This window comes from Anser brachyrhynchus, assembly GCF_964034855.1.
Source record: "Anser brachyrhynchus genome assembly, chromosome: 3".
In the NCBI taxonomy this organism is placed as follows: domain Eukaryota; kingdom Metazoa; phylum Chordata; class Aves; order Anseriformes; family Anatidae; genus Anser; species Anser brachyrhynchus.
In genome coordinates this window covers 23,071,016-23,084,717 of record NC_137696.1, presented here as the reverse complement: position 1 = coordinate 23,084,717, position 13,702 = coordinate 23,071,016, and the positions used below count along the sequence as shown (strand labels likewise).

General features: G+C 43.4%; 1 protein-coding gene and 1 long non-coding RNA gene across 5 annotated transcripts in view; one reads left to right on the top strand and one right to left on the bottom strand.

The window, feature by feature from the left end:
• LOC308193244 overlaps positions 1–12,984 on the bottom strand; it is a 47,008-nt gene extending 34,024 nt beyond the window's left edge. The window contains exon 1 of the long non-coding RNA XR_013949484.1: positions 8,682–12,984. This is a non-coding gene — a long non-coding RNA (uncharacterized lncRNA). The remainder of the gene's footprint in view (positions 1–8,681) is intronic.
• STUM (stum, mechanosensory transduction mediator homolog) overlaps positions 1–13,702 on the top strand; it is a 41,217-nt gene that overhangs the window by 16,746 nt on the left and 10,769 nt on the right. For all 4 annotated transcript variants that reach the window (XM_080587681.1, XM_080587682.1, XM_080587684.1 and 1 more), the window contains exon 2: positions 12,991–13,170. In XM_080587681.1, the coding sequence (XP_080443807.1) occupies positions 12,991–13,170 (180 nt within the window). The remainder of the gene's footprint in view (positions 1–12,990; positions 13,171–13,702) is intronic.

Genomic DNA, 13,702 nt, shown 5'->3' with positions numbered 1-13,702 from the left:
ATGGTTGCTTTTGAACAATACTGTACTAGAAGTCTCCTTCTGTAAAAAAATGCTGTTTTTATTACTAAAATGAAGAGAAATGAAATACTTTAGCTAAAAATTTGGGGTTATTTAATGCTTAAGTGTAGGAAGCTATAATGACTGCAGAAATACACTTTAAGCTTCTGTAGGGATTAGTGTAAAAGAGTAGGGAATTGTAAGTAGGAAGACAATATTTTGATATAGCAGTGCATCAGTGGTCTACTCTTTCAGAGAATACATAGTACCCCGTGCTTTAACGAGGGGAAAGAAAAACATGGACTCACCACTGTGTTAGTGAACACCCATCTTTCTGCCACTAATTGACTTTGAGCAGAGTGCAGCCTTCTGTCATTTTGATGTTTAGAACTGCAGATTTCTACATGCATAAGAAAAATCTGACCTATTTTTTAGTCTTAATAAGAAACAGTGAATTGATTTAGCCTTTGTAAATTCCTAAAACAGGTGGGGATATATATTAACTACAGAAAGGAGTTGTTGCACCAAGTTACCTCATGTCATACAGGAACTACGGCAGATCCCTAATTCAGGGGTAGGGGGTTTATGTTGCAAGTTATATAAATAATAAGAGCAACAGATGTTCATCAGTTGTGAAATTAAGTGAAAAGCAGTTGATATGGTGTTTGAAAGAACTATGGCTGGAGCAGGCAATAGTGGTTGAAGCAAATGTAAGGAAAGAAAAAGTTTGAACTTGGCATGAGAGAGGAAGAGGAAAAGTATTTGGGGTGACAAATGCACGGCAAAAGGAGAGGAAGGTATTAAGTACATAATCCTCCTTTTCTCTTCACTTGCGAGCCTGATTGATGGAAAGGTTGTTGGTGGTGTCATCGGTAAGAAACATTCACCACACAGTGAAATGGAGGTTGACTTTGCTGTCTTTGGGTTACGACAAGAGAATGTTCAAGTAGAGATCGCAGAAAGAATTAAAAGGACACAGGACAAGCGTCCTACAGAGGTGCAGGCATAGAAATGGAGATGGTTCTTAAATGCTTGTGTGTGGATCAAGTTTAAATAAGGCATAGCATTGAGGGAACAGAAAACAAGGGGAAGAGAATGGTAGAGGCTCAGTCAGTGCCTCTCTGAGACAGAGAGAAAGATGTGATGTGGTAGGAGAGAGGAGAAAGGCAGATGACAAGGTGTCAAAGACCAGAGAGCCCTTAATGGACTCCAGAGCATACAGGAGCCAGCAACTCAGTTGAGGTCCTGACACCACAGAACTTAGTGGGAATGTTTTCCACAGAGGAGACAGAAGCCTCATTTGTAAACGAGAAGCAAGTTGAGGTAACATTGCACGACTTACAAGGCACAGGGAAGGAAGAAGGTGGTTAGGGTAACTGGGGAGAGGAGTAGAGCTCTACAGCGCTGATGTGGTTCTGCTGCAATAAGAGAGTTACAACAGGCCTTTTTCTGCAGTAGAGGCAGAGCATAGTTCTCACCTTAATTCCAGTTGTACAGTCCCATAAACTCAATTCACACTAGAGCGTGAATGCAGATGCAGTGAATCCAGGCCAGAAGTGACCTCAAAACACAGTCAGCTACTAGAAGCTGCAGGGTTACAGGGGCTGGATAACTGGTCTCCTAGCTGGACAACCTCTGGGCTGCCCTGCAAAGCAGAGTACTCTGGTACAGCACAACAGACTTGTCAAAAGTTTGGAAAGTGGTGGATTTGACATGTATGTGTGTGGTGTGTGTGTGTGTATATATATATATATGATCAGATTTCTAATTCTGCTTGAACTGCATGGATACATGTTTATGGTAGCCCTGTACAAGTTCATGTTTGAATTTCATTCATCAGCTTCACACAGAGCGGCAGACATGTATGCTTGGCCTGGCACTATTATCCGTAGGAACAATCTTTCTGGTGTTTGCATTTCTGAATTGCTGCCAAGATCAGGTTAGACCTGATGAGCCAAATTAATCCCCAGTATAACTCTCAGTGGCAGCCATTGAATTTAGGTCAGAAATGAATCTGGGCCTAATAGAGATGATTTTTCTTTTGGCAACAGGAGAACAATAACAGAGGAAGGCTAGGTGGATGGTCCCTCAGCTGAGCCTGCCCTTTCAAGAAGGTTTTTCTCTCCTTGCTCAAAGTTTCTTTTCTTTGGGACAAGGAGAATCTTTTGAGGTTCACATACTGCCTACTACTACTGGCCCCGGCTGGCGCACAAGTAACAAATGTGAATTCCCTTTCCTCTACAAGACTGGTACTCCCTAAAAAGTAGCCTTGTTTTAGAAACCACCATGGAAGACTGGGTAAGAAACCAGTATAGTGATTTCCAGATTATCAAACTGAAGGACAGACAGGAGTAGAAAAGCATCAGCTTAGTTTAGGTTGTGAAGTCTTGTGTTGTAACATTAGTCCTGGTTTTCAGGATTGGCTCCCTGCCCCCAGTTCAATGGCTTCTCCATAAGGACATTTTAAAGTCTAAATCTCATCTCAGCTTCACCCTTTAGCATTTAGAGAAGTGTTTCTAGCAGTCTCACATAGGAGAGTCAAACCATTCTACCATTGCCTCTAATCTTCTTGTAACCCATTCAACGTGAGAATTACAAAAGAGAACAACAGGCAGGGTAAAGGTATAACAATTAACACTTCCTCCTTATGAGACACTTTCCTCAGTACATCTCACTCCATATACATCTTCTCTAACCTCTGAAAAAGTGATATCCTTGATTTACTGTATAAGAGAGTACTTCCTGTATTTCACCCTGAATAATTACTTGCTATATTTTGATGCTCGAAACTCGGTTCTTTGAGATATCTACAAACAAACATATATGCATTTTTATATAATGCCTACCTGTAGCTAGATGGTTAATATTGGAAATTATTTGGTAAAGGGAAAAAATTTTGTCCTTTAACTGAAATCAGTGTAAATCAGATTCTATTTCCTGCAGGTTGGGAATACAAGAATTTCAAGAGATGATGTTGTACAGCCAGAATCTGGCTGATGTGTTTGATATGAGCATGCATGCACATACTTGGGGGGTAACATCAAAGGGTGGGGGCTGTACACTTGATGTCTGCCTGCTTTGGCATGATCAGCAACTCACAAGCAGACTTTTATGTTTGAGGCTGCTGATTGCTATGGGAAGCATTGCATCTAATGCTTAAAAACCAGAATAGCTGTTCAAAAAATAAACAGGAACTCATGAAGTACTCTGTCTTGAAGAGCCATTAGTTGTGTGGCGGCAAGAGGACATGGCTCTGGAAAAAGAAACCAAGATAGTTTGAGATGGCTGCCAAGAAGAGGGAGTCTTACTTCAGTTCCTAAACACAGGAACTGAGAAAGCAGAGGTTAAACAGACATGTCATATCCTTATCACATATAATCTTAATTATTTAAAACAACCTCAAAAAAGTTTGAAGGTTCCTATTAGGTTCCTGTTATTTAAGAAACACTTGAAAGTAGTAACATTAAAGTTAACAGAACAAGTAAAGAAAGTAGTAACGTTAACATCTTAATTGTGCTACTACAGCACTACAGAATAAAGTTGAGGTTCAGAATTACTTTGCAAGTGACAGTAAATTTGAGCATGATTTAGTAAATAAAGCCAGGGCTGAATTCTGGTCTCCTAAATCATATCCCAAACTCCTGAGTTCAACACTGCACCTACTGGCTGTAGAGTGCAGCTCTACCATGTCCCCTTCAAGTCCTTGCTTGAGACTCTTCAGCTCAAAATGCATGTACTGAATTTTCTGGATAAAAACACCATTCTGTTAGTCTCCTGCGTACTCATCACTGCAGACATCCAAACATCTGTGTCAGTTTTACATTCTCATACTACTTAATAGATAGCTTTACTTGCAGTGATTTTGTAGGCTGGTACACTTTATTACACTTCCGTTTCAGCTATCTTGTTCTACAACAAAATCTCTAATTGCTCTGTGTCCCCATCTAACTTTCTGATAAGATTCTGTCTTATGTCTTGGTAGTCCCTGGTTAACATGATTTGTCTTCACAGTTAAGGACTCCAGAGTATTGCACCAAGGTGAAACTTACTGTTCAGTGCATCTTTTATGTAGTTAATTGTTCTTCCACAAGCAGAGCAAACGCTGTTAGGTAGCTTCAAAGGGCTAAATTAGCTGCAAGGCAGCGATCAGAAAAAACAGAAGGAGGCAACATGACTACACACCTAGCCTTGAACTGCGGCTGCTTGACTCAACACAGACAGACAGGAAGGATGGACCTTCATACTTTTATTTTTCACTGTTACGCAGCTCTTATTTCCAGGGCCCTTTGGGGACTGGATGTACTAGAAAACCAAAAAGCTTTCTTTACAGCTCTCATGGACACTCTGAAGTAAGGATGAGCTATCTCCAGACATTCTGCTCTTGAAGGTTTCAGGCTGGTAAAGGTTGGATGAAAAGCTGTGTGCAGGTTATTTTGATATCAGTAGCAGAAAAAGAATGGCTCAAGGTTCATTTCTGGATTTATACCAACAAAACAGAAAAATGACTTTTGGAGGTGTTGAGAATCGTGAATTAAGATCGTAATCTTAAAAATAAGATTTTAGGGGAAGGTTGTTTTTGTCTCCTCAGTTCTCCTGTCTCTTGGATCCTGAGATCCTGCAATGGGTGGGTACAGAGCTCCTGTGACTAGGGCAGCCACGGCCAAGTGCACAAGTTCCTGCTTAGCTGGTGGGCAAAGAGGGGAATAAGGCTTATTACAAAGTGTAAGAAGCACTTAGTTTATTAGCGGACAATATGAATATAAGAAATTCTACACAGCAGCAGACAGAATACAGTAAGTATATCTGTTTCCATGAAATAGAGCTACTTAGTTGCTGATAAAGTTACAGAGCAGCAGGGCTGCATCCACTCAGGGAAGATGAGCTTATAGTGAAGAGCCCTATGCCATAAATGCTGGTCATGCCTTTTGTTTTTCTGTATGTTTATTATTATAATTGGAACCCAATTACATTATTTCTCTCAACGATGACATACTTAATAAGGATGCAAATTTATGAAAATTCTCTCATCATTCCATTAGCAAAGAAGAAGAAGAAGAAAAAAGAAGCAAGCATCAAGCATAAGAAAGGCTGTACTGTCTTGGACCTTTTCATAGCAGTTTCTCTCACTGACAGCAGAACAATGGACACGCTCCTTCAGCCTCCCTGGCTCTTTGTTCGCTGTCTGTAAAGTACAGACAATCTGTTGCCTGCCTCATGGCAAACACCTACCTCACTAACTGCAGAGCACTACTACTGCTACTTGCACTAGCTTTAACAAAGCCTGACTAGCCATGGGCAAGAAACAAGACAGATCCTTTTATGTAGAACTCAGTCTGCTCTTGCTAGAGTGCTGGCTGTACCTGAATTATGACTTCTTTACATCCCACAGAGCATCTCGCTACACCACTACAATCAGCATCACAATTTACTGAACGCCTTTTGTGCTACTTGGGCAGCCAGGGATCCCAAGTGACCCACACAGGAGCCAGAAAATGGAGGGAAGGAAAGATGACTGTTAGCAAGGCGTTAGGAAGAAGATGGGAATGAGTGACAGATTATTGCCAAGTACAGGGTTGATCAGAGCGTCAGCTAAAGAGCGGCAAATAATTTCTCCTTGTGGCACATTATCTTAGTAATATGTCAAAAGATGATGCTTCTGATGTGGAGGGACTTATCATAAGCAATTATTTTTTTTGTGACAGCAGGTGGTAGGTAGCGCTTGTGACACCCTTCCCATTTCCTATATGGATACCTATGGAGTTTCTACATCTCTCCCCTTCCCCGCTTCTGGAAAATTACAAATCCTCCCCAGTGGTTGAAACTATTATAAAGTGTGATTCAAAACATGAGTGACAGTTCTGGGACCACATAGTTATATAAAGGAAAAAAAATAGTTTGGGAGGTGGGCTGGTACAGCTTGCAAACACAGCTCAGCAGCAGAGCTCTGGCAGGAGCCTGAGGTCTGCTGTGCTGCTGCAGCTTACACAGTGGGGCCCTGCACCACAGCTCGATGGAAATACTGCTGTCTCAAGTACAGGCTGAATTCTAAACATCAAGTCAGAATTAAACCATAGACTAACATACAGGAGCTGGAAAATATTTATCGGTAGCTGTTTTTAAGTATTCAGAAACATTGCAGAGCTGCAGCATTAAACAAACAACAACAAAGAGCCACTGATGGCTCCATTTATAATTAAGGGTTTAGTAAGTCACTTGCCCTTTGTGCAGCCCTCCCCTACCCCACTATGTACCTTAACATTTTGCTATGAATTTTTAGCCTTGGAAGTCTATGAAAGTTTGTTGCAGTCCGGTTTTTGAGGTTCCTGTTAAAACTCCACCTTGTCAGTAGAGTTACCTCCCCCCCCCCCCCCCCATGTTTAATGTTTTGGAAAGCACTTCTTTTGCATCAAAAATGATATCATCTTACATGCATATGGGCCACCTTTAGTAGTTGCTCCATAAATACTGTCAAGGCTGTTCAGACCATGGTACACAATCTTTTTAATAAAGAGATACAGAGCACTAGCTCAGCTTTGTCACGACAGCAGTGTTGTGAAGCAGCTGTCATCAGTTACAAGGCTACAATGCTTTGGTGCAGGCTGGACATTTGTCACATAGGGAAGTCAGAAAGCAAATCCCATATACATCCCACCTTATTCAGGCTTAAGAGTTGTGACAAACCCCGTGGAGACAAGAATCACAAGTGCTAGCTCCCACTTGTCAAGCCACTGTATATTTTTGTTGATACTGAGTGCACAATGATTGGACAGTCAGAATTCACTTCAGATGTCCCTCCTGTATGGGAGGGAAAAAATAAAAACCATGCTGGCAGGAGCTAAGCAATGCATTTTTAATAGCAGGCCACAGAGGAAAAATCATGAGCTGCTCTCCATGGTAACATGCAAGCTCTGTCACATTTGCCTGCCTCCGCTCTTTCCTCTTCTCTCTCTCCTACCCCACCACTCCTGGTTTTCTTGCCTGAGTCCTGCATGCAGTGCTGTCTGTGACAGCTGGCATTTGCAACTGGTCACTTTGCCACCAGGTGTTTGCAATTCGTTGGTTTCTCCCCCACTACAGCTCATGGTTGCATCATTACTTGGTCACAGTTTGAGACCATAGTTTGTGCTTGGCCTATGAATTTCAAATATTTTTTTTTTTCCCTCCAGTTCTAAAAGGTGATGACTGGGACCAAGCAAGCCTGTCATTATTTTAAGCAGTCCTCTGCTCCTGCTCTTCTTCCCGCTCAAATTGTTAGAGCTACTCATCTGTCCTAGCCCTCCTTACACTGTGTGTGGAAGAAGTTAAGCTTTAGTCTGTTTGGACAATGGAAAGGGTGAGAAAGCTTGCCAGTGCCTATTTAATCAAACTTTATCCAAAACAAGAAAATCAATGTAAGCTTTCTTTTAAGATATGGAGATAAAGTACCTTTATTTCTAGAACAGGGTAATTGCACTGACTCTTGGATTAATTCCATGACTGAAGTGATCTGCAAGAGGAAGGATTTAATGAAAGCCACAGATACGCAGGTTGCATATGTTCTTGTGGGAACACCTAAATCTTGTTGATGCTGTAGCATTGTGATGCCATCTTGCCACCTCTACTTTATATTTCAGAAGCACATGCAGCACCCGCCAAAGGTGAAAGAACTGCTGTGTGACAAGCTCTGTATCCTGGACTGCGCACTAACCCCAGCCCATAGAGGCACCAGTGTTCCCAAGCCGCTTGGTGCCAAGAAGGCTACAGACACATTAGGTGGAGCAGCCTTTTCTGAGCAGAGAGCTGTAATAAGCTTGTGATGACAACACTCATCTTGGAGGGTTTAGGTAATACACTCATGCTGGCAAGTTCTCTCTAATGCAGCCTAAGCCCTAATGAGTTCCAGCAAGGCAGAAACTGAGGAGAGTGGTGAGGGCTTACGCTGGCCAAAACATTTCCCTTGGATTTTGCTTTGTGTCTGTTTTTCAAGGAAAGACATAAACAATTCCCTGACTAGAGAAAGGTCAGCAGCTACTCAGCCTGAACATTAGTGCTCTGCAGTTTCCTTTTCTTGGGCTGTTGACAGTGTCCTCTCTGCAGCCCAGCTCTACCCATGTGGCAAAGGGGAAGGACTTCAGACGTCAGCTGGCACTGCTAATGGCTGCTTCTTGGGGGAGTTATAGTAGTTCTTTCCCTTGTCATAATCCAGAGGACTACAGATTAGCATTTTGACTGATGCCACCAAGGATGAGAGGCCTCCATAACTGAGACTCCTTACAGACGGGAGTGTGAAAAATGAGTTCAGGACACCAAGGACTCACAGATGTCTCAGGCAGTAGATAACACAGTCACTATAACAGCAAGCAAACTGCAATCCTTATCACCCTTTTTGTGCTATTTTTCTGGCTTATTCGAGCAAGAACAAGCACATCTCATGAATTTTCAGCACATCCACAACATCTGCCTCATACACCTGTCAACACTGTTTAATGACAGCTAATAATCATTTTAGTTAAAAAATTCAGACACATTAGACATGTCCCCACACACTGCATTCCCCTGACACAATACTGTTACACAGTTCCTTCTCATCCCCACAAAACACGCACCTTAACTGCATCTCCCATCATTGAGCCTGCAGCCTTCCCTGCTCCTACAGACATCTCAGACATCATTCCCCTGTTCTTCCTAACTTTGCCTGTGCTTACCTGCACGCCTCCTAGAGCCTTGCTCCAGCTCTTGGGTCATGACACATTTTGCTTTTTCCCTTAGGAGAGAAGCAAACGCTCCCACTGCCTCATTCACTCCCAGTACTGCAGGAGACCATCTTGTACAACTCCTAAGCTTACAGGAAGAGGAACAAACATCTCCAAGCCCTTCTCTAGCTCCAGCTGTCATGCTTTGTAGGGTAGGGAGCATGACCAGCAGCAACCTAATGAGCTGCCCCAATCTAATAAGCTGCCCCAGCTGCAGTAATGTTGGTTTCTTCTCTTCCTCCACCTGTAACTGGGTAGCTCATCTGGCCTGATTTCCTCACTGTGTAGATACTTTCTGTGGTTCCAGATACCTGGTAGTCAGTAGGAAGCCCACTAACAAGTTGGTGCGCTCGAATTATTTCCATTTGCCCTGTGGGCACTGGTGTCTCATCTTCCTCTGTTTTGCACCTCGACTGACTAGGCTTCTACATCTGATATTTCTGGGAAGATATAATCAAAAGTTTGCTCACAGCCATGTCCTTTACATGAAACATGCCAAGCTCCATATCTGACTGAAGCTCCTGCAGGAGTGCCCAGGATAGATAGACTTTCTTGCAAAAACAGGAGAGGAAAATTCGCGTGTAGCTTAAGATGGTCCATAAAACAGTTGTCGCTTAATATCATGTTTATATCACCCAGGACGAGTGACCCAAACAGTAGTAAGCCAGGAGAGATCTCTCTAGGGTGTGAGTCTTAACTCTAGTAGGGAAAAAAAAACACATACACAAAACATTCCTGTCTCACACTAATTCAATGTGCTCTGTGAGGCCAGGAGCTGACAGCTGATGCTCTTGGGAAGGCTGCGAGTGCCAGGATCAGAGGAGCATACAGCAAACAGAGCACAGCAGAGGGGATTTTATCCTGTGTGACATGTGGGAGAACAGACCAGAGAGGGGAGAAGCGGCACTCCCCCCCCCCCCATTTGTCTTTCCCTTAGTGGTGGTATCCTACAAATAACAACAGAAAGCCTTCCTTATTTACTTGTGTAATCCAAAACGACCCCAATTGATTGGTGAATTTTCTCCTGGTGGAGGGAAGCTCTTAACACGTCTGTTGTCTTTGTGTAACCCTGGCCCTTACTCCACATCCCTTACCTGCAACCTCTCGTTTCCCACCTATGGAACAAAGCAGGACATGGCTACCAGTGCAATCAGCTTCTGCTCAGAGCTAAACAGAGAAAGCACATGGTGTAGAGTAATACCAGATTTTACTAGGTTTGGGCCACTTTCCGTTGGGAAGATATGAGAAATGCCTCATACAACTTATTTTTCTCATGTTATGCTGGCAAGGTTGTAGGGATTTTTAGTTTTCACTTGTTTGCAGTGTTAAAAGTTTACATTCACTGGCTACATTCACAGCCTGAGATCTTTTTGGAGAGCTCACTTATTTGGCCTGTGTAATCCCAGCTGCAATTTTCTTACCAAGTTTACACTTTATATGCTGCAGGTATCCAAGTGCCCACACGTTGGGTCAGGGAGGTAAATGCATCGGTGCCCTAACTGCCGCAGACACACGGTATCAGCAGACACAGCTTTCCTTCCTCCTCCTCTTCAGGAATGTGCTCCCAGATGCAAACTCTTCCATATTTGGAAACGTGCAGCTAAGAAACTTTCTTAAGGGGAAATCACATATCTTGGAAAATGTATTTAAGGCTTTCTTCTGCCTCACGTTTTGGAGTGAAACTGGGGCTAGAGAAGAGCATTTTCTCCAGGTTTGTTGAAACACAGATAAAATGCTTGTCCTCTGAAAGAAACATATGTTGACTAAAGGAAAACTACTTCCATTTTGTATCTGCTGGCACATCTTGATTATTGTATTTAAAAATGCCAACATTTTAAATTAGTATTAACTAATCATAACTAGTAAAGAAAATGCATTGGCTCCCAAGAGCAGGAAAGTGGCCTGAATGGGGAGTCAGAAGGCAGGGTTCTTGAGATATTAACCAAAGTTTCCGTATTAATTCTGTCTCCAGACAGGGACACTTGGCTGCTTTGTTCCCTTCAGAATGGGACTAGACATTAGCTTAGTCACTGTGGTGTGTAGGGGATTAATTAGGCAATTCAGCACTTCACTCTAATAATGTAAAAATATTAAAAGCGTCACTGGAAGGAACTGAAGCTGTATTTTAAGAATTATTGCTCATTTACAATCTTTTTTGTAACACATCTTGGAAGAGTAAAGGTAAGGCAATTTTCATTATCAAAACAGATATGCATTGCCATTTGGCAAGATTTAGCATCTTGATGGGAAAACATAAATATTCAGTTTCTGATCCTGCCTCAGTCCAATCTCAGATACTGCTACGCTGTAACTTTGCAGAGAACTGTTTGAGGATGCACTGGGGAATATTTCAGTCTTCCTTCTGGTCTGAGGAAACTATACAGGGAAAAAAATGGTGGGTAAAGCAGGGCAGAGATCTGGGGTAATCCCACATGGAAGACAGCAAAGCCAGAGAGCAAAAGGTAACCTCTCTCTTAATGAGAAACAGGAAGGCTGATTCAACATCCTTCAGGATAAAAGCAATTACCCCTTTCGCTCTTCCCACCTTGCTGGGCAGCCTGCCAGCGATGCTTGGGCGTGGGGCTGCCTCCCTCCGTTTCAGCGCTGCGCACCCACTCCCTCTCCCTTCGGTGCCGCCACGTCTGCTGCACTGCTGGCTGCAGCACAGGGCGCCTGTGGGAGTACGAAATCAGCTTGCACCAGTGGCAGGAAGACAAGGGGGGGGGGTTAGGAGCTGGTGGAGCATTAGGAAGATGCTGGAGCTGAAGCCTGCAGAAGATGGTGAGATTAAAAATAGGCTGTAGCCAGCCTTCCCTAGCAGGTAACTGACTGTTCTCGGTGTTACCACTGAGAAAGGGAGTGGTGGCAGAGAGTATCTCTCCCACTTCCATGATGGAGCAGGACAATGGCATTTTGCTCCTAACCAGACCCTTCTGCTCTGTCTGTCCTGTCTTCAGGAAGGATGCAGACTTAGTGTTTCCTCCTGCCTGCAGTCAAGTCAAGGGACTCCATCTTTCCTCTGAGTTCAGCAAAGTATTTGTGTACATCAGAGATATCACAGATGAGCTCACTCATTCACTTCTCACAGGTTGTTTGCTTGCTCCCATCCTTAAAAAGGTAAAAGGGCAAGCTTTGTAGAAAACATTGTTCATCATTCTGCACTGTTTGTAATCCCAAACATTCATCGAGGAAACTTTTACAGAACTGGCTTATCCAGCACAAACTATACCACACCTTTGTGCCTACCTTGGCAATGCCCTATCTAGATTTTAAAAAAATTACAAAGACAATTTATAATGATAAAAGCTGTTGAAATGCACACTTAGCTCAGATAATTGAATCTCCTGACCTACAGCTTGTACATCGTAGGAATCAGAAACAGCTTCTGCTACTCTTTGCTGATGGTGTGCATTTCTGCGGGTTGGCTGTGAGGAAGATAAGACTTCCCCGAGCTGCAGTTTCAGTTATCCATGGAAACAGAACATCAGCTGCGAAAAAATGGTCAGGCCCATCCAATGTGGTAAATTCAGAAAAAAATCTTTGTAATGTCTGCTGTGCAACTCGCCCCTACTTTTACTTTCATGCATCAATGAGATCATTTGTCTGAGTTGTTTCAGGAAGTCCTGAGGGTGTGTGGAAGTTTTGAAAGCTTGGCTCAGTTTGAGCCAGGGTCTGCAGCACCAGGTGAGCCTGGCTCAGTGCTGAGCTTTGGTTTCACTTTTCCTGCTCTGTTAAAACACTCTCCCACATAACAGATTGCAACTGGGGGGAGCATTACGCAAAAATACAGTGCCTCAGTAGCACCCCTTTTTTGCGTATGCTACTTCTGGAGCAGTATTTGGGAGTAGTATCAGACAGTTTTCACGCAGACATGTCAAAAACGTACCACTTTGTACACCCACTAGCACCCTAATTCTCAGTGGAATTTTCCCTTATAGAGCTTCTGTGGAGAAAGTATTCTCCCCGAAAGGGAATCATGAGACAGAAAAAAGGTAGACAGGTGAAAAAAAGAATCCAAAACCTGAAACAGGTTTTTCTGTCCTAGTTTCACGTATACATATCAGTGTAATTCAGTGGAGACAGCAATATGTTCAAGGTAGATGTGGCTATGCCTCCGTTTATCCTCTAATGATAATTGTAGATTTCCAGCACTGCAGTGAGAGCACAAGGAGCAGGATGCTCTGAAAAGTAGGTTTAAAGGAAGGAATTTGGCATGAAGCTGTGGCTCTCACTGTGTGTTTTCTTGCTGCTCTCTCCATAGGAACACTTGTATCAGCTTTCACGGTGCTGTGTGGGGCCCGGACCGACCTCCCTGACAGGCACATGTGTTGCGTCTTCTGGCTGAACATTGCCGCTGCACTGATTCAGATCCTGACGGCAATCGTGATGGTTGGCTGGATTATGAGTATATTTTGGGGGATGGACATGGTCATTCTTGCAAGTAAGTACAGTGCACTCCCCCTCCCATCTACCCCCCGCCTTTGGCTGTGTTGCTGGGACCCAGCTAATGGCCCTGCAAGCCGCCAGACTGCAAAAGCCACAGGATGGGCTCTGCAAGTCGATGAGAAACAGTAGGAAGAGGAATTGTGAGAGGTGGTTATGAGCACTTGCACCCAGGCTGCCCCATCACATATCTGGATGTCTCTCATCCCACCATGCAGGTTAGGATCTTACATTCCCCTTAAAAAAGGGAGAATTGTAGGAAGGGTGCAGATCCCAGCACTGTGAACGCTGTTGTCTGGTGGTCTTCCTGGTTGCATCTGCGTGTGGTTTGAACAAGACCTTTGTCTCCCCGTGACTCCAGCTGCACCTCTCTAGCAAGTGCTAGTCCATCCCTGCTAGCAAGGCAGTCCATCCCCAGAAAAGCTCTGGGGTTGATCTAGTACCTTCCATCCTCCTCTGAATCTATGTATCCAAAGGCTTTTTTTCATGTTTCATTAAGTTCTTAGGCTGAATAGGACTGTTGAGCTTTT